The 24335-nt window shown below is 37.2% G+C and overlaps 1 protein-coding gene across 2 annotated transcripts in view; it reads right to left on the bottom strand.

The window, feature by feature from the left end:
* Positions 1 to 24335, bottom strand: part of LOC131071924 (DNA ligase 4) — a 174321-nt gene that overhangs the window by 42498 nt on the left and 107488 nt on the right. Inside the window, exons 10-14 of one of the 2 annotated variants that reach the window (XM_059207763.1) lie at positions 18504 to 18704; positions 18091 to 18216; positions 5851 to 5953; positions 5561 to 5666; positions 5297 to 5439 (exon numbers count right to left, since the gene is read on the bottom strand). In XM_059207763.1, coding sequence (XP_059063746.1) covers positions 5297 to 5439; positions 5561 to 5666; positions 5851 to 5953; positions 18091 to 18216; positions 18504 to 18704 — 679 coding nt within the window. The remainder of the gene's footprint in view (positions 1 to 5296; positions 5440 to 5560; positions 5667 to 5850; positions 5954 to 18090; positions 18217 to 18503; positions 18705 to 24335) is intronic. The other variant, XM_059207764.1, reaches the window with a different exon arrangement.

Here is a 24335-nt window from a genome sequence, read left to right as displayed (position 1 = left end):
CTAAGGGTTTTTTGAACTTGTATATTTTCAAAAGGATAACAAAGAATGCATTTGATTCGAATGTCTTGAACTTGCTTATGAGTTATTATTATCGATTTCCCGTATGTTAAATTGATAATCCGTTTGTATTGGTGGAATCCATTGGTTCTCAATTCCAAAGATATATGTAATTGATGAAACACGATCATACCCTGGTATCTTGGTTTGAATGTGTTAAGGAAACTTGTTTCTTCGTATGTCGAAATAGGTTTTCCTTCTTCCATCATCATTTCACATTGAAACTCATTTTGAGCTTAAACCCCCTGTAATTCATTATCAATTGTCAAATCCTCTTTGGTGTTCATATGTCTATCATTAGGGTTTTGATTATTCATCTTGTTTTAGTTGTATGTTTTCTCCTTTATGTAATTTAGCGTTAAAAGTACACAGAAATTACAAATCCCCCATCATATGAGGGAGCTGCCCCTTTCAAATGCAGAGGAAGATTGTGGTTTTCTTGCAATTTCTTCAACTGTCAGCACAGTTGTTACTACCCTTTGGGCGAACAAGGTCAGATTTGAAGATGAATTCATAGTGACAAATCTGTTTACCAACATTACACAAAGAAGATTTAACCATCAAAGGTGAGAAAATCTTTCATTTTTTTCAATATTAGTTTTTGAAGACCAATAGCCCAAATGTGATCTTCATCAATGAAGCCCAAATGTGATCTTTGGTTGAAACCATCAATAAATCTCCCAAGTTGGATCATTCACTAACGAAGAAGATGTTCTCTACAAAGGTTTTCATCATCATAGAGCCACAAGATGAACAGGTCTGATCCAGCCAAAATCTAAGTTCAATATCAAATCCATACATAATGAAAGTGAGCTCCAAAAGTGCCTTATAAAGACCTCCCAAAACCAACACCCATTTAGGGATTTGCACTTTTTAATTTAATTTATTTACTCCTTATGTGTCCACAAATAGACGCCCACTCCAATGTGTTCACTTTTATTTAATTAAAACTTTTCCTTCCTTAGGCACCCACTTAACCCTTTTAATAAATGAAATAACACTAAAGCTAAATCTTTTATTTAACTTTAATATTTTAGCATCTTTTAAATCAAACAATGAGCAACACAACAACTTGAAAGTTTATGTGGAAACCCTTGCACGACAAAACCACAGCAAAAATATTTCTTGTATTAATCTTCTTGTTACAAATTTTGTAGGCACCAACCTGCTAGATGCACCAACCCCTCATTTACCTTGTAAGCACCAACCCCTCAATCAAATTGTCTTCACAATTTTTTCTATAACTCTCTTCCTTAATCTGCTATAAGTCCCTTCTTAAATCTGCTGTAGTTCTCTTCTTAAATCTGCTATAATTCTCTTTTCAATCTGCTATAATTATGATCATAAACCTGCCATAAGTCTGACTTCAACTTTTGGAAAAAATCCGATAACAAAGCAGCCATTAACATTCTCACAATCTCCTATAATCGGCAAATGATCTTCTCAAAAAAATCTCTTTATTTTTTGGTGTATCTGATGTATTTGTTCTTCTTTTTCTCCACACAACATATGCTTCAATCAACTCTTTGCCTTACGATTTTATATCTTTTACATAAACCTTCATAAGAGGAGCAAACTCCTTCCAAGGAGTCATCCTTATTCAAAGGGAGGCATCCCTTTACTAATATACTTCTATTTTAAATTGCTACCTTTAATTATGAATCGCTGCCTTTGCCAATGTCATAATTTGTTTTGTTAAAAACATTCCTTAATAAACTCGCTGCTTATCACTTGGTAAATACTTCTCTTTAAACAAACCACCACCTTAGTCTATATCTATTGCCACCTTTAATTGCTGTTTGAGTTTTGTTATTTACCACATGCTACGATGCTGTCACTTCAATTTTTAACATTTTTGTCTTATATGGGAAACACTGTTAACTGTTATCACTGCCTTGTATAAGACAAATCTTATTTATTTTACTTTGGTCTTATCCCTCATTTGGTTTTTTATGGTTTTGTCTTAGTCTTATTGTAATATGTGCTACATGTATTAAATATATTCAATTAATACTTGCTGCATATAATAGCTGTTCTTTATAAAACAAGATCGCTTCTTTTTTTCTCATTTCATTTTCTCATAGACTGATTGCTTCCCTTTATAAAATGGCAATTAAACATGGTAATAGAGCTATTCAAATCTTTGCTTTGGGCATAGTCTTATTCATCAATAATATTCTCTAATGACATCAATGACAACTTTTCAACAACTGGATTGAACAATCACTTGAGTCCCCTAACCCTAACTCATTAGCCTACGTGAATCCATTGAATATACTAAAGGTCATCATGTTGATAGTGCTTACAAAGGGGGCATTATAGTTTGCCTTCCCCAAAATTTTCTGTCCCCAAGCAATTCCAACTCTGGATGTGCACGATTTGTTCACTTTTGAGTGTTTCATCCTCTTTTGGCAAATTCTTCCACTTGACCAAGTACACTTACCCTCTTCCGCAAAGTACATTCCCTGTAGTCAATAATGGCCTATGGAATCAAGATTGACTTCTCATTTAATGGTGGCAGATATGATGAAAGAACCACATTATGCCCAAGTGCCTTTTTGAGCCTAGACACATGAAATACATTATGCACTATGCTGCTAGCCAGTAGCTCTAGCTCATAAGCTACTTCTCCAATCCTTTTAGAGACTCTGAATGGACCATAGAATTGGGGCTTGAGCTTATCTAGCCCACTCTTCTTGAGAGTGGATTGTCTATATGGCTAGAACTTTAAATAAACCCACCCACCTCAAAATTGTGCTTTGTATGATGTTGATCAACATACAACTTTTGTTGATTTTGTGCGTGTTGCAAGTTTTCCTTCAACGACTTCAAGATATTTGGACTCTCCTATAGCAAATCTCTCGCCTTAGGCACTCTACTACCCCCAAAAGTAAATCAACGAATTAGAAGCTTAGTGCCCATACAATTCCATGAATGGTGGCATCCTTACAGACATATGATATGTAGAATTATAACAATATTCTCTGAGGTGCAGCCATTTAACCCATGCTCTCTATTAATGTGGAATATAAATCCTAAGATGCCCTTCCACCCATTTATTCACTGTCTTCATTTGCCCATCTATCTGTGGATGGTACCTAGTGTTGGGAGTGAGCTCAATCCCACTCAATTTTAAAAGTTCCTACCAAAAGAGGCTCGGCAACTTGACGTTCATGTCACTAAATATGCTCTTAGGCATCCCATGAAATCTGAAAATCTCCCTGAAGAACAAATCTACTACCTATGTTGTTGTCTATGCTGCGAAAATGGCAAAGAAATGTGCAAATTTTGTTAGTCTATTCCCTACAACATATATGCAGTCCTTACCTTGTACCCTAGATAGCCCAACGATGAAATCCATACAGATGCATTCCTATTTTGATTGGGAATGGATGAGGGCTGAAGCAAACCAGCTAGATAAGTATGCTTGTTTTTGTTCTGCTAGCATGTGGGGCACTCCTTGACATACTTAAGGACTTCATTTTTAAGTCCTTTCCATGTGAATATTTCCCAAATCTGCCTCTAAGTCTTAAAGAATCCCAGGTGACCAACCATATGTGCTTCATGGAAAGTCTTCAGTATCTTCACTTTAAATCCCGAATTAGGCACCAAATATATCCTCTCCTTGTAAATTATCAACTCATTAATCACTACGTCCCGATCATCGTGTATAGTACCCTCAACGATTCCTATTGCCCATGAATCCTTGGTATATTCTAGTAAAATCATCTCTCTAATAAGCAATGATCTTGACTAATAAGCACAAATGATGCATCCTAGAAAGTGCATGAACAATCACATTTTTCTTTCCCTTAACATACACAATACCAAATCCCTAGTCCTCAAGTCTACTCACCCTACCTATCATTGAGGTCTTTCTAATTCATGAAATATGGTATGTTGTTGTGGTCAATTTTGATGATGACTTGCCCCCCCACCAAATAAGGTCCGAACTTGGCTAATGCATGCATGATAGCCAACATCTCTCTTTCATATATTAAATAACTCTTCTCCACACCTCTCAACTTCAATGCTTTCAAAGGCTACGAGATACTTCTCCTATACCTATCCCCTCTCCTAAAGCATCACACTCCAACTCAAAAGGTTTCAAGAAATTTGGAATTGCAAATATTGGGCATGTAGAAATCAACTTTTAAGTGATAAAAACATTTTTGTGTTGCATCAGAAGAGGGGAACACAACCAAGGAAGGAGACAAACATGTTAGTGCAACACCAAAGCAAGCCCACGTGAGCTATTAGAGGCATTTGACACTCCTTGATACCATCTTCACAAATTACCAAGCTTTGCATTCTAGAAAGAAAGTTGTGGACCTTGGAAGGGTCTTTGGAAGGAGTCAAAGGCTTGAAGACTTCAACGTAGCATTGGTGAGTCCCATTTTCTCCAGCATGCCACTTCTTAGAAAAATCACCAACCAAAATGCATTTGTTGTACCATTAGATGAAGGTCAGATCTCATAGAAGAATGTCAAAACCATGTTTTACAGGCATTTTGTTGTACCATTAGATGAAGGTCAAATCTCATAGAAGAAATCTGCTCTACTCTAAAATAATACTTATTCTTCTTCACCTTGATCTGCTGCGATTTATTAGATCTGCTTAATTATTCTGCTCTTCTTAATGATATTCCATTTTCTCACTACACTTTTCTTCATTTAATTAATTTCTTCAATATGGTCCATGAATCTACTCTTAGATCTGCTTTTGTCTTCCATAAAATCTGCTTCAAATTAGAATGATATTTTATTTTATTCCTCACACAACACACTTCTTTATTTCAATCTCTATTAGATCTCTATATATATCTTCTAATACACGTATTTCCCTTCTAAAAGGACATGCCTTTTCAACAAATAGACACATCTAGATCTGGTCAAATCTCTTCAAATTGTCTCATTCACAAATCACGCCTCTTCCTTGCAAACTGAATTCTTTGTAACTAGTAAATCACACCTTTTGAAGACTACTTAAAATCGCACCTTTAAAATCGAATAGTTAAACTGAGAAATTACAAAAAAGTTGGTACAGAAAATTGGATCAGATCATTCAACATTATCCACCAACAAATCACAAATATATCATTGTGATATCCAGAAGAACACTATCATGCATCACAATCTAGAGCAGCATCGCAGCTCTAATAGCATGCCCATGCTATGACAAATATAATAACAGAACAGTGCACAATAAATAGAAGACAACATAAAAAAGTTAGTCTCACCTAGAATGGATAGGCTTATGAAAGTATAAACAGCAGCTTTGAAAAATACCAGAGAGCCATGGCCTTCCAAGCTTGAGTGATACCCTTTTACCAATTGCACTAGTTGAACTTGAGGAACACCAACTGTTCATGTTTTGAAAGATCTGTATAACAAATTTATGTTTTGGGAATATGTAAATACAATCAAAGAGGTGTAAAATTTGATTATAATGAATATGAGTTATCACAAAACATAAATGTGGTTCTAAGGGAATGAACGTGAACCTGGAATAAATCTTCTCTTTCAAGAGGTTCAAACCATGGATCTCCAAGTTCATCCACTGATTCACTGATTGTCTTTGTTGTCTTATTACTCAAATAAATATAGTGTCTATCACCAACATTCATTGTTAAAATCATTCAATCAACATTCATAATTAGACACATAAACCCAATGTCTCTAGCTGAGATGTAAATTATTTTGCTTAAGCATCTACTCATATTTTTACTAATGGTAGTTATTACAGTAGAGTCAAAATTACTTAAGAGTCCATAAGTTTATACAAAATATTCACCTTGGCAGGATTGGCAAAATCCCCTTGGATTCCAACATTGAAAAAAGCCAAGAGATGTGAATGACATCAAACTCAGAGCTCTTTGCAACTTTGTAATGAAGACCTGCAATAACGATGTAGGTCCTAAAAAATTAGAGATTTAACTTTGTATTTTAATGAATACATGATGGAATGCACATACACATATATCTAAATAGAAAACAAAATGGCATTTTATAATTACCTTAGAAAGACCAAGTAATTACTTTCTTAAATATGAAAAATGTCTCGAAATAGCTTTTTCAAACAATACATCACAGTATCTTGACATCAACAATATAAGATACGGTGGTAAGATCAAATTATTTACAAAACAACCATTTACTATATTAAACTAGCAATCTCCAAGCCAGTAGACTGTCAAGAGTTATATCAATTAGTCTGTATGTAAAATACTAAAAGTAAAGATTAGAGATTCTGATTTAAAGTATCGTAAAAGGATATTTTATGTGAAAAAAAAATCAAAAACCCTACAAGATAGCATTGCATACAGGATCCACTCGTTTCACATAGAAAATAAAAAAATGTATACTATCATATACTAACCTAGTGGTGTGGCCTTCCTCATTCGAGATAGCCTCAAGTCCAAGGTTTCACTTACGGCTTCTAATGTCCACTCTAGAAAATGCGGCTACAAGTTTAGAGTGGTCCACCTTTCTATATTAAGCCATCATGGTTTTTTGCTACTTCCCCCTCACCATATCTACATATACAATTCAAGTTGATGGGGGCCCATACCTTAACCTCCATTGTAATATCCCTTGGTCAAATAGGAGTAGAAATGAAGTATTCCAACCCAAGGAATATTGTCAAACCATTGTCATTCAAGATCACGAACTGCTGTTCTTAGTTTCAGTTTGTTATAAAGGTTATCAACCACATGAAACTTCAAGAGAGAACAACTATTAAAGTCATAAATAATAGACATCAATCTATCTCAAGTGGAGCTCATAAACATGTCTACTAAAGACTGACATTTTGTCAAATAATTGTCATACATTCTCAGAATTCAAACATATAAGGTGCAGCCTCAACTCCTTAATCCTTAATTCATATGATAGCACAATTTGGTATTACAAAACTCTTTCTGCTAGTAGACATTATGTCAAACATTTGGTACACGTCCTCAAGTAGATAGTATAATGAGATGCAAACCAAAAGCTCCCTAATTCTTATTACATTTGATAGACCAATTATATTGACAGTTCAAGATATTTCGTGAACATTATGGACTACCATAAATAATTAATTCTCAGTTATTCTGAGGACATTCAATCTGCAACTAAACTTATGCATTACTTAGGAAAATCAACTAGCAAATGAACCTGGTATAACTGCAGCAATATCAACCATCAACTGGCCTCCCAAGTGCCAAATCGAGCCATGTGCAATGCCGCCATTACTGCTGCAAGTGGTGAATCCAGTGTTCCACGGGCGTTCGGGACGGGGGGACGGGGGGACGAGGGGGACGCGTCTCGGGGACGGGGGGACCAAGGGCCTAAATTTGGGGACGGCGGGGGGGACGGCGGCGGGGGGGGTGGCGGGGTGGTGGTGCTCATATATATACATATAGTACTTGAAAAACTAGTTTTGAAAAGATGTATAACAGTATAACAGTATAAGAATTAGATTTCAAATGAAACTATAGGAAATACCAAGATTACTTAGATTAGTGATACGTAACTAATTGCTAATTGCTAAAACTAAAAGTAAATAAAATTTGACAAATGAAATTGTCAAATTGGAGATTTCTCATTTCTATCATATGAATATCGAAAAAGGAAAACGAAAAATATGAATATCTGATGCCATTGCAAAGTCTATAATAATAAAGATGATTACATGATTCATCATTACAATGAGTAGCCAAATACAAATACGTGTAGCAATAGCATTACAAAAGAGACGAGTCAAATACAAAATGACAAAACTGAAAAGTGAAAACTCAAACTGTAGCTAATGGAGGCCTCTAATCATCTGCAAACTCCTCCTCACTGGAACTGCTGGACTCCTGAGGATCAAGGTCCCTCAAGCTCACACCAACTAGCCTTGCATCTGAAGTGGTAGGATCATCCTCATCAATCTGTGAAGGCTCCTCTGGCTCTACATCCCATCGTGCCGCTAGACTCTCCTTGTACATAAGTGTCTTGTGGTCAATGAGACGCAAAGCACTGTGTACAGCCACAAGCTTCTCTGCTCTCTTAGAGGTAAGTCTGTTCCTCTTAAGAGAGTGGATGAAGCTATATGTAGACCAGTTCCTCTCAGCAGCTGAAGAACTGGAAACCTGGGATAGCAGACGGATGGCTAGAGTGGTGGTCAAAGATTTCGGGCCATGACATTTCCACCACAAAAGTGGGTCCTCCTGTGCCATAATGTCTATATCCATCTTTGCTGCATCTGAATAACCTCTAAGAGTGGCAAATCTTACCCACTCAGTGCGCATTGTGCCGGCATCTCTGGAATCAAACATCTTCTCTATGCACCTAAAGAAACCTGCCTTCACCTCATCATCCTCAATCGGTGTCGTTCTACCCGGTCTAGCCTTGTACCACTTAGGATTCAAGGCAAAGGCAGCCATATGCAAAGGAGTGTTCAACTTGTCCCATCTACTCTGAATGATAGGCCGGATTTGCTCATTGTAGAATGCTAGAGAGGGGTCCTTCACTCGCACAGCAGCCCTCATCTAGCCAAGCATAGAGTCAATGCACTCATACACCTCTCCAAGGTTAGGTGCATCCCCATCCCCATATCTGATCACCTGGAATACTGGAGAAATGATGGAGACAATGTATTTCGCATCAGTCCAAAACACATCACTCTTCACTATCTCCTTCACCCTTCTCCCCTGCTCTGTCTTGGCCTCAGCCCACCTATTCCACTCATTAGTCATAACCATGAGTTGCAATGCCTCTTGCAACTCAATCATTCTCTCCAAGAGAATGAAATAGGATGCATATCTAGTCTCAACTGGTTTCAAGAACTCCTTCTTCAGGAAGGTCCTGAAGAGTGCATGTGAAATGTGGTGGTTGCAGATAAACATCTACACATCTCTCGCATCGGTGACCACTCCTCTAATCCAGTCAATCTTCCCCATGTCCTTGAGTGCATTGTTCATGGCATGCACACAACATGGGGTCCACCAAATGTGTCTATAGGCTGCCTCAACGAGTCTCCCTGCTGCTCTACACACATAGGCTGCATCTGTCACTACTTGGACCACATTTTGTGGCCCAACCTCCTCAATAGCCTCCCTGAGGACCTGAAACTGGAAATCAGCATCTTTACGATGCCCTGTACAATCAACTGCTCTAAGGAAGTATGGGCCCTCTGCACATGTGACCATGATGTTGATGAGTGGACGATGGCTAATGTTCGTCCACCCATCCATAACTATGCTGCACCCCGATGCCACCCAACATGCCTTCATCTTCTCCATCAAAATATTGATCTTAGAATAGCTTTTATCCAAGATCGAGGTCCTCATTTTCGTCTCCCCTAGTGGCACATAAGATGGTCCTCCCTTGGCCACCATATCTATCATCTTCCTATAATAAGGAGACCGTGAAACATGAAATGGAATGCCATTGGCAAAGAAGAAATTGCCAATGGATTCATCTATCTCATCTCTCAGCTGCACATTAAACATATCAGCAATGGGGTTGCTCTGTGGTGTATGCAACTTACGTTTCCCAGCCCTGGCAGCAGTAGAAGTGGAAGTAGATGGAGATCCAAACATCATTCCTCCCGCCTGCGAAGCATGATAAGTATGTGGCACTGGCACATTCTGGCTGTCGTGAAGTGATGCCCTAGCAGACAAAGTAGTAGGCATTGAAATATGTGTCATCTGGGACCCCCCAAAGCCTGTTAAACTCAATTCTGTAATGTATATTTTTGGGTTCCTCCAAAAACTTACAATGTTTCACGCATTTTCCTCTCCAAAATAGAAAGTGTGCATTCACCCTGCTAATGCTACCGAACCATTCTCTGTCACAAATATTGCACTTCCACTTCCTTGTTCCCCCACTTGAATGTGATGCAGTGCCTTGTACTGATATTTGTGAAGCAAACTGTTTTAGAGGAGACTTAGGATCAAAATGACCCCTAGCATATGGTGCCAACAACTCTGAAGGGCAACCTGTACTAGCTGTTGCACTTGCCATAGAACTAGATTGGGCTTCAGGATCAGCCCCATGGTCACCCCCCTCATTTTCAGGTTCAAATTCTGAATCATTCTCACTATGAGAATGGATTTCCATGTTATCTTCACTCGTGCCTTGGGAGCTCATTGTGAAATTTTCAAATTGACACTGCATTTCACAAAATAAAAATAAAAATAAAAATAAAATCAGCCTTGTTTAACAATATATTTTTAAATTTTTTTCCTATTCATCTCAAAATGAGATTTGATGTTGAATCTTGAGGGCAAAATGATGAATCATTTTGCCCTGAATCATCATTTTGCCCTCAAGATTCAACATCAAATCTCATTTTGAGTCTTAAGATGAATAGGGAAAAAAAATTAAAAAAACCAAAAATGACATAGAACAATGAAAATCAGAAAGTAAAACAAAAAAAAAACAAGAAGTTGAAAAACCCTACCTTGTGCTTGAAAAATCTCTCCAAAATGTAGAAGAATCTTCTTCTTCCTCTTCTTCTTGCTTCTTCTAGCTCCTATCACGCTTGTAGTCACTTTTCTCACCCCTTCAATCAATCTTCTTCAAGTTGTTCCTCCTCTTCAAGCTGCTGGAAAAAAAATCAGTTTTGCATAATGAGAGTGAAATCCAAACTAAATATGTTTTTGTGTTGTTTTGGGGGGTAGGGTGGGGCCCACGTCCAATTAGGGTTACCCCTTAACCCCCCCCCAAAAAGCACATGTCATAAAAAACTTTAAAAAAAAATTAAAAATGCGCTTTATTCGCGTGGGAACGCGGGAGACGCCTGGGCGTCCCCCCGTCCCTCGAGAGACGCCTGGACGTCTCTTGAGGGACAGGGAGACGCCCAGGCGTCTCCCACGGAGACGCCCAGACGTCCCCCAGGAGACGCCCAGACGTCCCCCAGGAGACGCCCAGACGTCCCCGCGTCGGGGACGTCTCCCCGTCCCGGCGGAGTTTGGGTGGCGGTGGCGGGACGGCGGGGGACGTCGCGTCCCCGTCCCCGCGTCCCCGAGACGTCTCTGACGGGGGGACGCGCCCAAAAATGGGGGGGACGCGTCCCCGTGGTTCACTGGGTGAATCAAAGATGTCACTTTGACTGTATACAATGTACCTCAAATTACCTCCATAAACTAATCGGATCTTCCTCCCTGATGAAGCGCCATGACTTGGTAAGCGGGTCACCAATCTTCCATGCACTGAATGCTTATATCGAAGGCTATAACCTGCCTCAGGTCGGTTTTCAAAAATAAATAAATAGACACCAAAAATCGCCTCCCAATCTGCTCCAATAGAATCGCCTTGGACCCTTATTAAATCGCTAACTTTCTAATGAAGCTGCAATGCATTAAATGATACACAATCAACAAAACCAGGGATGATAACAGTCAGGTCGAATCTGATCTGAGTCTGTTAGAAGGCCGATCTATCATCAATTCTCTGACAAAATGTTCTTAGAAAGATCACCTCTTGTATAGGAATATATCGCCACCTTCAAAGATGGGTGTGTGAGCCAAATCAGATGGTAAATATGGTAACAGACTGCCCTTGCTCGATTTTTTTTGTTGTGAATTCAATTATGACTGTTCCTTCATCAATTCCTCTTTCAGATATCATGCAAAGGGTTGCCTAGGTCTCTCTTTCGATATGCTAGCTTCCAACTTGAATGTCGATGCCAACATGGGACAAACCGAAGACAGGAATATGCAGATGGAACTTACTTCAGACTGTAAATGTGCATGGCCAGCATGTGATATACTCACAATAACCTCCTCGATAGGTTCCACTATCAAATCGATCTGCAATAGTAACTATGGGACAATCTGAAAACGATTGATGCAATCACAAACCCCACAAGTCTAAGACATCGTCCACCATGGACTGAGTAAAGTTCTCCAACCAGCTCAAATAAAATTGGCCTTAGGCCACTAATGAAGTCCAAATAGGAAGACTAGAACTAGGGTTTAGTCCAGCCCTTCCAACAAATCTGCTGAAGGTTTGCATCCTCAGAGATTCAACCAATGCCACGCATCAGTCATTTCATCATGTCTAATCTCCAATCTCCAATCTCCAAATCCGCCTAATCCTCTAACATCCTCTTCTATTTATCCTTTTTCATTACCCTTCACGAGGTTCCTTCTAGAAGAGGGTAGGTACACTTTATTATTTAATATTATTTAAGTGACTTTTAATTATTTTTTATTTTTAAACTTAAGTCACTTTTTAATTAGATTAATTAAATATAAAGTCACTTTTAATAATATATTTATTTTAATGACTTTATAAGAAATTAATTTAATTAATTCCTCCTTATATCACCTATTATCCTAGCAGCTAAAATTGGGGACATTACATCCATCCAAAGATCTCATAGTATTCCACTATTGATGACATCATTCTTTTGGGTGATTTATATTACCATACAAGGGACCTTCAAAGAACCTATTCATGACCTTTCACATGATGAGTTATGTAATGTACCCATTTTCGGTCACATCAGCATTGTAGTTAGCTTCGACTTTCTTGGGGGCCATCAACCTTGTCAAACAGGATGTTTGGCATTTGCAATAGGCTCAATTGCTCTAGAGGGCTCTTATAACACTTTCTAAAATGAATTCCAGCTTTTGGTGTGTTCTCCAAGATTCTTGGAGAGAGTGTCTATTTATAGTAAGTCACCCAATTGACCCCAATTTTCATTATTCATCATAGGTATCATTCCAATGTAGTCAGATTTTGATTTAGATGTTTTTTGACAATTTCGTAACTCCAGTGTATTATCGGCTTTATTTTAATTATTTTACTAAGGTTGCTTAATTTTAGTAAAATAATTTAAAGAGCACCTTAATGTATTAGTTCATTGGATAGAGAATCAAAAGTTTTAAATGTTGTACACTTGACAAAGTGATTGAAGTGTCAAGAATATTTAAACAATGAAATGAACCAATTTTTGGAGATATAAGGCTTATTTAAATTATAAAGTGATTTTATATTGTGTTTTCCAAAAAGTTTCTGAATAGATTATAAAAGGAGGCTTGGAGAGCTCACCAAATGCAGATTATCTTATTTTTCTCTTGCAAAATGTAATAAGCTACACAATTTGCTAATTAATTTTTTTATACCAATATTGCACTTTCTCTTCATTAACTGATAAGACATATTACCAAACATTTGGCATACAAGCTACTAGAGGTTTTCATATTGCTGATATGACAGAGTTGCTACTAGTTTGAAGTTTAATAATGTGGATATACATTCATTATCCCACATTCATATAAAAGATTCATACTCGAGACAATATGAAGGAACACAATTTATTATTTGACTGAGATGAATGTTTACACAATTTGTTCTGAACAAAACTTTTGTTATTGAGCAAAATTCAAAAATGACAATGCATACGTTTTTGACCTCTTCGAACAATCATATATCAACTCTTTGTGAGAATTTTAGCATGGCAACTGACAGCAAGCATCCAAGAATTTGAACATAAGACAGTATAAATTTTTGCTGAGGTAGTTGCATGTAAGAACCCTATTGGTTCTAACTCTTCTGAAATGCTATTGCTGATTTGTTTTTGTGTTTTTCAAAGAGTTTGGATAATTTTCAAATAAAAAATAACAATTTTGCCAGGCAAGAATTGCACATAAAACTGAATAGATACCAAATATGGAACAACTGAATCTATATTATAAATTAGGTAACTTCTGCAAATGAAACTAATACATAAAACCTACCCATAGGTCCTCAGCTTATTTTAAATAAAGAATTCTGGAGTTTGTCAGCCAAAACTAGGAAACTGACCAAAATAGGTGTACAAGTCCAAGAATTTATTTCTCCAAGCCATAAAAGTTATGGAATACTTTGTATGTGCTAGGCATTGGAAATTGTGCATCCAAAATGCAAGAAGGAAGGCGTTTCAGCCCTCGAGGACAAAACACCCCTTTTCTAGACCCCACGTGTCAGGCTAGAAAATGTACAACCAGCAAGGAGAAATGTACGGCTGCTTATTAGGAATGAAATATGTTGCTAATTGGGGCATCTAACCTGAATTGCCCTTTCCTTATTGAAAAATCTGCAATATCTGAATAAAAGAATCTTTGTTGAAGCACATAATACTCCTGAATGAAGCCTTCACAATTGCAATAATTCAGCTGATCTTTCACAACCTCACAATCACAGATCCACGAAAAATTTTCGTTCTCCAATGGCCAAACCTCTGAAACCCTTGTCAAAGAATTCCACAGAACAAAATAACAACCAATGTCAAATAATCAATAATATGAGGTTGAATTGTCTTGTTTGCTTCTTATAACCCTCAAAAAGGCACAGTACGATTTCCTTCTTGAAAGGAGTTAAATACGTTTTAAATGTACTTAACATACTTTATGCATCAATTAAATTAATCCCCCACTTAGGCGTACCTTTTTTATATTCACTTTATAATATTTAAGTGGCCCACTTTTAATAAAGTTAACAATATAACTTTATAATAACCCCTTAAAGATTAAATATAACTTAACCACACAAGTATTAATATCTCCCTCTATATTCAGTCTTTTGACGTGCCGTCAGAAGCTGGGGTCAACACTGAATAACCCCCATGTGTCTAGGTGCCCTAACTAAAAATAGCTTCATTGCCAGATTGACTTACTATAAATAGTAAGTTCCTCAACTAAGCTCAAACACTGATATACAAAGGCCTGAAATTGAACCTAAGACTGAACTGAAGACATGGAGTGACAACGATCTCCATTAACTGCCACTGAGACCCTCTATCCAAACATATTAGCCTACGAGAGTCCAAGTAATAGGCTAATCCCTCGAACTCTGATCCTCATGAAAATGGGGACATTACATTGCAGCTGCAAAGAACCACACGCCAAGGTTTAAGAGCATCCTGCATATCACACACTATCCTTGCACATTCACACCAAACACTGAAGGTAATGGTGTCTCCAAAATATGCACTCAATGTCCTCCAAGACTAGTTGCATTAGATATAAGCACAACAGATCACTACACCAAGCAAGCAATACTTAGTGTTGATCAATAATGAAAAGATTCCACATCATTATTTTCCAACACTAGATAAAGGGGGTAGTTTCTAGCAACCTCACATCCTCGTCAATTTGTTCTCTTCACCTAAACAACTTGAAGAATTAAGATGCTACGCACAATACAAGATAAAAGTAATGATTTGACTCACTGTTCTCCCCTTTTGACCTGCTCGACCTTAGAATGATTGGCAACTAATGATAATTAACTACAAATTTACCATCTCAAAGGAATTGTGATTCTACTGACTATGGCACCATGTGATATAGCCAAATGAATTAGGAAGTGGTAGCCCCACAAATTTTGTCCTACGCACCAAATTATCCCTACTAAATTATTCCCTCTTTCGTGTCTATTATATGCACTGCCCTTTTTGTCTTATTGCTACTTGTCTTATCCTCCCTTTTTACCTTACATAGTCCTTATACTTGTGACCCGATAATGTACAAATTTCAATGTATATAATTAAATAGCATTAATAATACTAAAGGCTAGATTGAATAAATTCAAGCTAAATACCTCAAGATTGACACCTTTACCAAACTCAACTTATTAAACCAAGCAATGAACAAGACAAAACTCCTTAATGTCATGGCTAGAAGTTAACTCTTTCAAAGGGCCATGATGGCTCCCCAAACCTGATTTGTTCTAGTCTTTTCTTTTGCCATGTCTTTCTTCAAATTTCACCATTTTCCCATTCATTTGCATCGTGGAGGAGTCGGAATAATCATATTGGGCTTCATTTTAACTCACTCATTTTGTCTTCTAGCACCCAAAATCAATTTCAGTAAACCATGCCCTTCTTAATATTTGAATATTGGGCACGCCTTGGAAATTAGACTCAATAGAATACAAACAACAATAAATATTCTTCAACTTGAAGCGCACAAGCACACAACATGAACATAACTTCAAAAATCTGAACTAGCGAACTTAGTAAAACTCTAACTAAGCCACACCGAACCAACCAAGGAGGACCTCTCACCCCCAAAGGGTTAAACTTGAAACTAACCAAGTTTGATTCCCAATACCCCAAGGGTTTAACCAGAGAGAAACAATAATCTACATAATACCAAATGTGCCCTTCAAATGCCTTTTTATACTTTTTTCTCTCCAAACTTCAGGAAAGTGCAATTTAAATATTCACTTTTCAATTAAACTCCATTTTAGCTCCAAAAATTACCTTTTCATTAAAATAATGAAAATTTGATACACAAGATTCATGTTTTATGTGCTCAACATTTAAAACTTTTAATAAAATAATTTAACATAATTTAAGCATCCTTAGTAAAAATAATTAAAATAACCCATTGATGCACCAATTTTGCAAAAATCGTTCGAATGCATCGGAATCGAAAATTGATTGTATTGGAGTGATCTTAATGAAGATCAATAACAAACGGAGCCAACCGGGTGACTTACTATAAATGGTCTACAAGATTCTTGGAGAATACACCAAAAGTCGAAAATCACCCCAAAAAGTGGCGTAAGTGTCCTCTAGACTAACTGAGCTGACTGGCGACATCGAATAACTCATCTAACAAAACAGACACTGCTAGAAAGTCCAAGTCAACCACAATGCAAGAGAACCCTAAAATTGGGACATTACATGAAGCCCTTGAGGTATTGTGGGATTGAACCCAATTCATCTCAACCTTCATGAGGATGAAGACTCTCTTGGAGAAGATCAGTTTTGGTGGTGAAAGATTCCTCCCTAGCTGGTTACATGAGAAATCAATTGGGTTTCTCGCTTGGACTCAACGATTGGATTTGGAAATTTAGTCTTATTTAAGAAAATTTTCAAACTTTGCAATAGCAGATTATTTTGGTTGGAAAGATTTCACTTTATCAAAATATTATTGTTGAGGATTGTCATTCATTGGTTGATGCCATATTCCAACATAGTCTTGTTTGATAGCATAAAAGGAAATTCTAGTATTAGCATGAGACTTGGTTTGATTGGGCAAGTGCATTCTACCAAAGTTGGGACATGATTCTTCCGTGTTGGCAAGAGGATTGAAAGAGAAATCATATACTCCGATGTGGGGTTTTGAAAGACAAATCATATACTCCAACGTGAGTTCCATAGGGCCTGGTCATGGTCATTCAAGGGCAGTTTGAGACATATTTGGGAGCATTTTTACCTGCAGCATCCTCCTACCCTGGACGCTTGGATTGTTACAGAGTTTGGCAAAATTTTAGAAGACCTTCAAGGGTGCCAAGGAAGAAGTGTAAGTCAGAAATTGCTGGTTCCTGCAGCTGTTTGACCATTTGCTGGTCATGTGGGTAAATCAATGTAGGAAAGAGGTCATATATCTAAAATTACAGAGAAAGATATTAATTGCTGAAGTGCAACGCTAGAAAGTATTGGCATATAGTTTTCTGAGGACTTTGGAGGGACATATTAGTTTCAACCTGTATCAGACAATTTGCTGTTCTTGTTTCAGTGAATGTTAAATATACTTTTGATTGAAAAGGTCAGTCATTACTTCATTGTAAATCTGTTCTGAAGATAAAAGAGAAAACTATGTTATAACAGCAGAAAGGTTATTTGTAATACGTTGTTATTGCCTCGGTTTATGTTCAGGTATGAATTCTTGGCATTATGGTAATATTATGTCAAAACCTTGAAATAAAAGAAGCAACATTAAACAAATAACAAACCAGAAAGTCTGCATCTCTACTTTCATAAAACCATATATGAAAAATAACATGAAAATAAAAAGTAACATATATATGAAATTAAATTAGAAAAAATAGATTATTTGTTTTTAGCCAAGAGTATACTTACTAACAACAAATATTATACTACTTTCCTACAAAAACATTGAGATTAATTTCTTCAATTTTGAGGAAATACTTATTTGGCGGGCATCATACAACATGGTATTGGGGAAGAACAAAACAAGTTATCTCATGATCAATTAAAAAATTATAAGAGGGCACAAATTAAACCATACACATATATGTCGAACTAGATATAAGGCAATCAAACCTTTTGGTTCTGATGCAACAACATGAGTTACAACTTGTGAAAGATTCATAGCTATCTTTCCACCATATTCCTGAATCTGTGCAAATAACTGTGCTTTATTGATATCTGTTGTTAAGTTGCATATGTCTGATCTTACGGGTCAAGGAGAAAATGAAAAGCCAGACACTTGAAATTTAAACAAAAACTGGATTTTGCATATCAGATAAATGACGCAAACAAGGAGTTGTAATTGTTGCATATGATTACAAAACAAATACTATAAAGAGAATACAGGAAAGATAATGCATGCAAGCTAAGTACTCTTGCATGCCTTTTTCCAATTAGAATATACTTAAATCAAAACTTAGGGGAGATTTTAGAAGCATAATATTTGTCAAAATATAAATGTATTCATTTTCTTTCTAAAAGGATACAGAATACCATATTGTCAAGATGACCATGTGCTTCTTCCCCATGAGCAATAATAGAGCTTTGAAAATGCGACAAAACCACAGAATTTCTCTCTTGTTGCTCCCTTTTATGCCTCTTTGAAACTTTGATGATAGGATCATATTTGTGATAGGAAAATAGACTGTTTCCATTTAATCTTGCTATCTGAACCATCTCTTCAAACTCTACTCACAAAAAATTCAACAGTCAATCTAAAATCCAGAATGTTAACATGAAAAAATTTATAATAGCATTGAAAGCTTTGCCAGCATTCAAAAGCTACAATAAGAATATTAAACACTTTTGTAAGTATCATCAAAAACCTTAGAATATGATTGTTGCCATTTACAAACAACAAAAGATGGTGATTAACGTTCCCATACATCACTCTATCAAGCATAGCTACATCAAAGAAATTATTGTAACATATAAAAGGCTTCACTTCAGACTTTTGGTTCATATGAATTATCAAGTTACAAGCTAAATATTCTTTTGAGTATTCTGTTATGATTTTTTATGTCATCATTTTTAGGGGCTCATTTTAATCAAACATAGATACAAACAATGGGTAGAATGAACAATCTTTCATTAGTTATATTATTTTATAATCTGCGATTTCAAAAGTAGGTGAGGACCATGTAATGACTTTGACGTTGCCCTTCACAATACATAAAAATACAAATAAACAGCAATTAATTTCCAAGAGAATAATCTTCCTGCATATAACCCAAATTTTGTCTCTCTAAATAAACATTTGATAGATATAAATAATTTCATTTTGAACCCCAGAGTCTATGAGAATTATTAAATAAATCTTATGACGTTAAGGACTACGTCAATTCTCTACACCAATTCTTCTGAGTTTGGTATATACCTTTCTACAAGCTCCTACTTCGAGTGTCACACATAGAAAGAAAACATGTCAATGTCCACAAATGACCAAAAATAGATCAATTGGACAAGAAAATACAAAAGGTACAATAGCCCAGAACTGCGGTTAACAAGGGAGGCCATAGATATAAAAAAGCACATACAGGGCTTAACCCAAAAAAGGTATACCCATAAGTACAATAGTAAAAGGGAAAAAACTAAAAAGGGGGGCAGATTCCATGATGGAGCACACAAAAGAAGACCATCTAGGCAGGGAACCAAAATCCTCAAGTGTCAATGCTCCAAGATGCATTGGAGGAGCCACAAAAAATAGCATTGGTCACAGTGAGTGTACCAATGCAAAGTCTCAGAACAATCATTGGGTTAAGACCAAATCTAAGATGGGTTGGACAATCCTAGGAGGTGGTCAATGCCACATAAAACCTTCCCTACAATGCAAGGCTAAAGAAGTACTATTAGTAGGAAAAGGGTAACATGAGCCATTACCACTAGAGTGAGAGCAAGGGTGTTTAAGAGCCTAAATCATAATAGATAGCAAAGATGAGTAATGCCTCACTAATTTATACCCTCACGTTCACAAATCAAGTGTCTAATGGACCCTTAATGCCTCAAACAACTATGATGGATTGAAATTAAAAAGCAATCAATGTAGTAGATCTGGAACTCCGAAATGCCACAAGGAATGAAGACTGCACACCTCTAATCAAGGCGATAGAAGAGAGTGGTAAGAGAAGATTGTCACACTAGATTGTGCCTTGCTATAAGTATGCAGCTATTGGGTCAATTCTCGTTGGTAAAATGAGAAAGTGTATGAGTGAAGTGTGAGGACACATTCACATAGCGAGAGATGGATGTGGTCGTTGAATTAAGTCTGCACAAAGATCATTTCATAATGAAGTGAAATGCTTGAGGTTACACTGCAAGCTTCATATTCAAAATTATCATAATTTGAAGAAATCAATGTAAAAGAGCATGACCTAAGGTACATGTAAAGGAAGTGGATTCTAATTCAAAACAATAGACTACTGAAATTGTTCCAGAAAACAAAATATTCAATACACAAGTTGAAAGCGCCATTGAAGACAATATAACAAGAACATGGTCAAAGACACTTTTCAACCTTCAAGGCTCCCCTTCTACTTTTTGAAAATTCTTATAGAGCAGTAGTCCTTATAGTCTTAAATAATCTTGCTTCCAAAGTGTTGCACCAAAATTTCATTTTTGTATGAAAAGTTCAATTTAACATATATCTCAAGACTTAATATTTGTTCAAGAAATTTAGGTTTTGCTTATGTACACAGCTGAAACTTGCATGTGCAGAACAATTTGTTATAACCCCATGTAATACTCTTGGATGGTGATTATCCTTAACTTCTCTTTATATCTCAAATTGCCCATTCAAGTAAAAGTGTTCCTTTTTGTAATTCTCTTTTTTTATTTGAATATAATTTGCTTTGTTTCAAGATAAATAAGCTTAAAAGTGAAAAACTTATTCACACTTCAATGCAAAGAGTCTAATAGTAGAATAAGTGAACTTGAAGAATCTTTCATACCAAACTCCAAATAAAGCCCTTAAGCAATTTAGGGTCTTAGAGAAGCTTGATAATGAAGGTACTGGCAAATAAAGAAATATAGAAACTATAATGATGTTCACAAATGACCAAAAATAGATCAACACGGCTGGAACATACAGAAGATATATTAGCAAAGGACCAAGGCAAAAAATGAAGCCTAGATATAAAGAACACGCAAGCAAGGGCTAGCCTAAAAAAAAGAAAACCCCCAAACAAGTAGAATAGTAAAAGAAAAAATGGAAGCGAAGACCTCAATATGTACTTTACAAAAGAAAGCCATCCATGAAAGAAAAAATGGGTGCGGAGACCTCAAAATGTAATAAATAAAAGAAGACCATCCAAGTGAAAACCCACAATCCTTAGCTATCTATATTTTGAGATGCTTGGAGGATCCAATGAAAAAGCCATTAACTACCATAAGAGTATCAATGTTCAGCTGAAGAATTCTCATCAAAGAGAGCCTAGGACTAAGGGGGTCAAGCTGTAAAAATCCTAGGAGGTGGTCAAATGTTGTATAAAACATCCCTATCATTCAAGGCTAGACAACGAATGAAACTGGAAAAAACTAGCGATGAGAACCTACCACTCAAAACTACACCATGGAAGTGAGGGGAGAGAGAGTAGCTGATCTAGGAAGAGAAAGTAACAACCACTAGAGTGAGTTAGATGTTGAGAAGCCTTAGATATAGTAGAATGCAAGGAAGAGAAATAATTCACTAATATGTACCCATCTGTATATCAATTAGAAGGGTTTAAGAAAACACTTCAACAATAATTAAAAGTTGAAATAAAGAAGTGATCAATTTGGTAGATCTTGGATCACCACAAAAAGACCTATACCTAAACCTAGAGATCTGTTGGTAAAAAGATTTGTCGCTACGGCTGTTTCTCTGAAACTGACCCTATTCGCCCAAAGAGCAGTGACAAACATTCCAACAATTGGAGAGGTTGTGGTAAAACCACAATTTTCCTCTATGTTTGAGAGGGGCAGCTCCCTCATATGATGGGGTTATTTGGGATTTTTGTGTACTATTAAACCTAAAAGTATGAAAAGGAGAAAACATAAAACTAAAGAAAATTGATAACAAAAACCCCGGTAGCAAACATACAAATACCAACTGAAATCTCACAACGGATAATGATCACAAAGGAGGTTTGAGCACAAGAAATTTTGACATGCATTCATGACAAAAGAAGAATGACAAATCTCAATATATAAAGAGATGGGTAGCTTTGATGCATTTAACCAAAATACCAAGCTATGAGTGTGTCTCAGTACATCAACTGTATAGATTATCAATGATTCACATAGATACGCAAAGGGATCACTAATTCAACAAACAAAAAATCAGGAACCATAACTCGAAAGAACATTTAGAACATGTGAACAAATGCATTCTTTATTATCTTTATGAGATTATACAATTTTAGAAACCCTTCTATACATGGTGAAAAATCAAAATATCATTACAAGTTTCTCTGAAAATTTCTACAAACTTTCCCCTTCTGTAAGAGTCCCCCCTTTACAATGCTATAAGTTCCATATTTATAGACTCCTTATTACATAACTACCTTTTTCAAGTTTGTAACCAACTTAGTTTGAGCAAGGTAGTTGTTATCACAAAAGCTTGCACCCTTGCTAAGCTATCAACTCAGCAACCTTGTGAAACATGGAAACAACCCCGAAGTGTGGGACCTTGCGCAAGGGGTTGAATCTCCGGAGAAGGCCGGCTTCCTTCTCAATCGAGGTGCAAGTGTTGAACCAACTCAACACTTCAAAATTGATTTTTAAACCTATCCTAACAGCTCATAGAGGAAAGGAAAGAGAGAATTGCTTAAAATGAAAGGAGGTGATGCACCAAGAAGAGATAGTTCCTCTCCCTACCGAAATGACACAAAGAACTAACTGAAACACCCAGGAAATGCACAAACTTCAATTGTATAAGTGATCCCAATACATGTGTGGAGGTTAGAATTTGCTAAGTGTCAAGAGGGGAGAAGGATTCCCACAAGTCACACTCAGAAAACAAGCTAACACAACATACATGTGAAATAAAATCACAAACATACACTTATAATGGAGGCAAGACCACATACACAGCATGAATAAGTTGAAAGAAGGCAAGAATGGTGATCTTCAATTAATTTGAGGTCAAAAGCCAATCTTATTGTTGCAGAAATGCAAAAAAAAGATTACAAGTCTTCAAGAGAAGAGAAGAGCATAAGAAAGCTCAAGGCAGCAGGGAGAGAACCCTTTACAATGAGGCTTAAAAGCCATTATATAGAAAATGGTCACAAGGGTGATCATGACCCCTGCATGTCAGTCTGGAAGTGCAGGGAAGTGCATGCACTCGGCTTGTACATGCAAGCAACCTAGCCATACCCACAAAGGGAAACCTTGAGAAGGTGGATTGACTGACCTTCCAAAGTCAGAGAATGCAGTCATGACACAAGTCACCAAGCATGGCCCCATACCTCCCTTGATGGAAATCCTGCCAAAAACATTAAATGCACCCCTGTGGCTCCACAAAAAAAGTGCATAAGTCACCAAAACTATCGGAGCATTTAAAGCCTTGAGTGTCGATCACGCCATCTGGAAGTGTTGCCAGCCAGAAGTAAGCTTGGAAGACTTCGGAAGCTCGGACTTCCGAAGTGAGGAAGACAAGGGAAGAACTTCAGAACCTCGCGGTTCCGGAGTTCTTGAGGAACTAGAGAGAGAAGGCAAAAGGGGAAGGAACTTTGGAACCTCGGGGTTCTGATATTCCGGGGAGAAAAAGGAAGAAGGGGGAGGAGGGAACCTCGGAACCTCGAGGTTCTGGAGTTCCGAGCAAGGCAAGGGAAGGAGACTTCAGAAACTCGGGGTTCCGGAGTTCCGGGGAACTACGCAAAGGAACTTCGGAACCTCAGGGTTCGGGAGTTCCGAAAAGGGAAAGGGCTAAAGAGAGAAGGGGAACTTCAAAACCTAGGGGTTCCGGAGTTCCGGGGAAAGGAGAAGCTTAAGAGAAGAGGCGAAGGAAAGGAGGGCTTGGAACTTCGGAACCTCGGGGGTTTCGGAGTTCTGGAGAGAAAGGAGAAAAGGGACAAAGAATTTCGGAACCTCAGGGTTTCGGAGTTCCGGGCAAAAGGAGAGAAAGGCTAAGGAGAGGAGGGGCTAAGCTAGGGAAGGAACTTCGGACCCTCAGGGTTCCGAAATTCCGGAGAAACTGGAGAAAAGATGAGGGAAGGAAAGGAACTTCAGAACCTTGGGGTTTCGGAGTTCCGGAGAAGGAAAGAAAGCGGCTAAGGCAAAGAACTTCGGAGCCTCGGGGTTCCAAAGTGTTGGATTTTGCCAAGATCAAGGGCACAATGAAA

Source organism: Cryptomeria japonica, chromosome 7 (assembly GCF_030272615.1).
Source record: "Cryptomeria japonica chromosome 7, Sugi_1.0, whole genome shotgun sequence".
Classification (NCBI taxonomy): Eukaryota; Viridiplantae; Streptophyta; class Pinopsida; order Cupressales; family Cupressaceae; genus Cryptomeria; species Cryptomeria japonica.
Note: the sequence above shows the minus strand (reverse complement) of the source record. Positions and strands in the feature narration are given on the sequence as shown.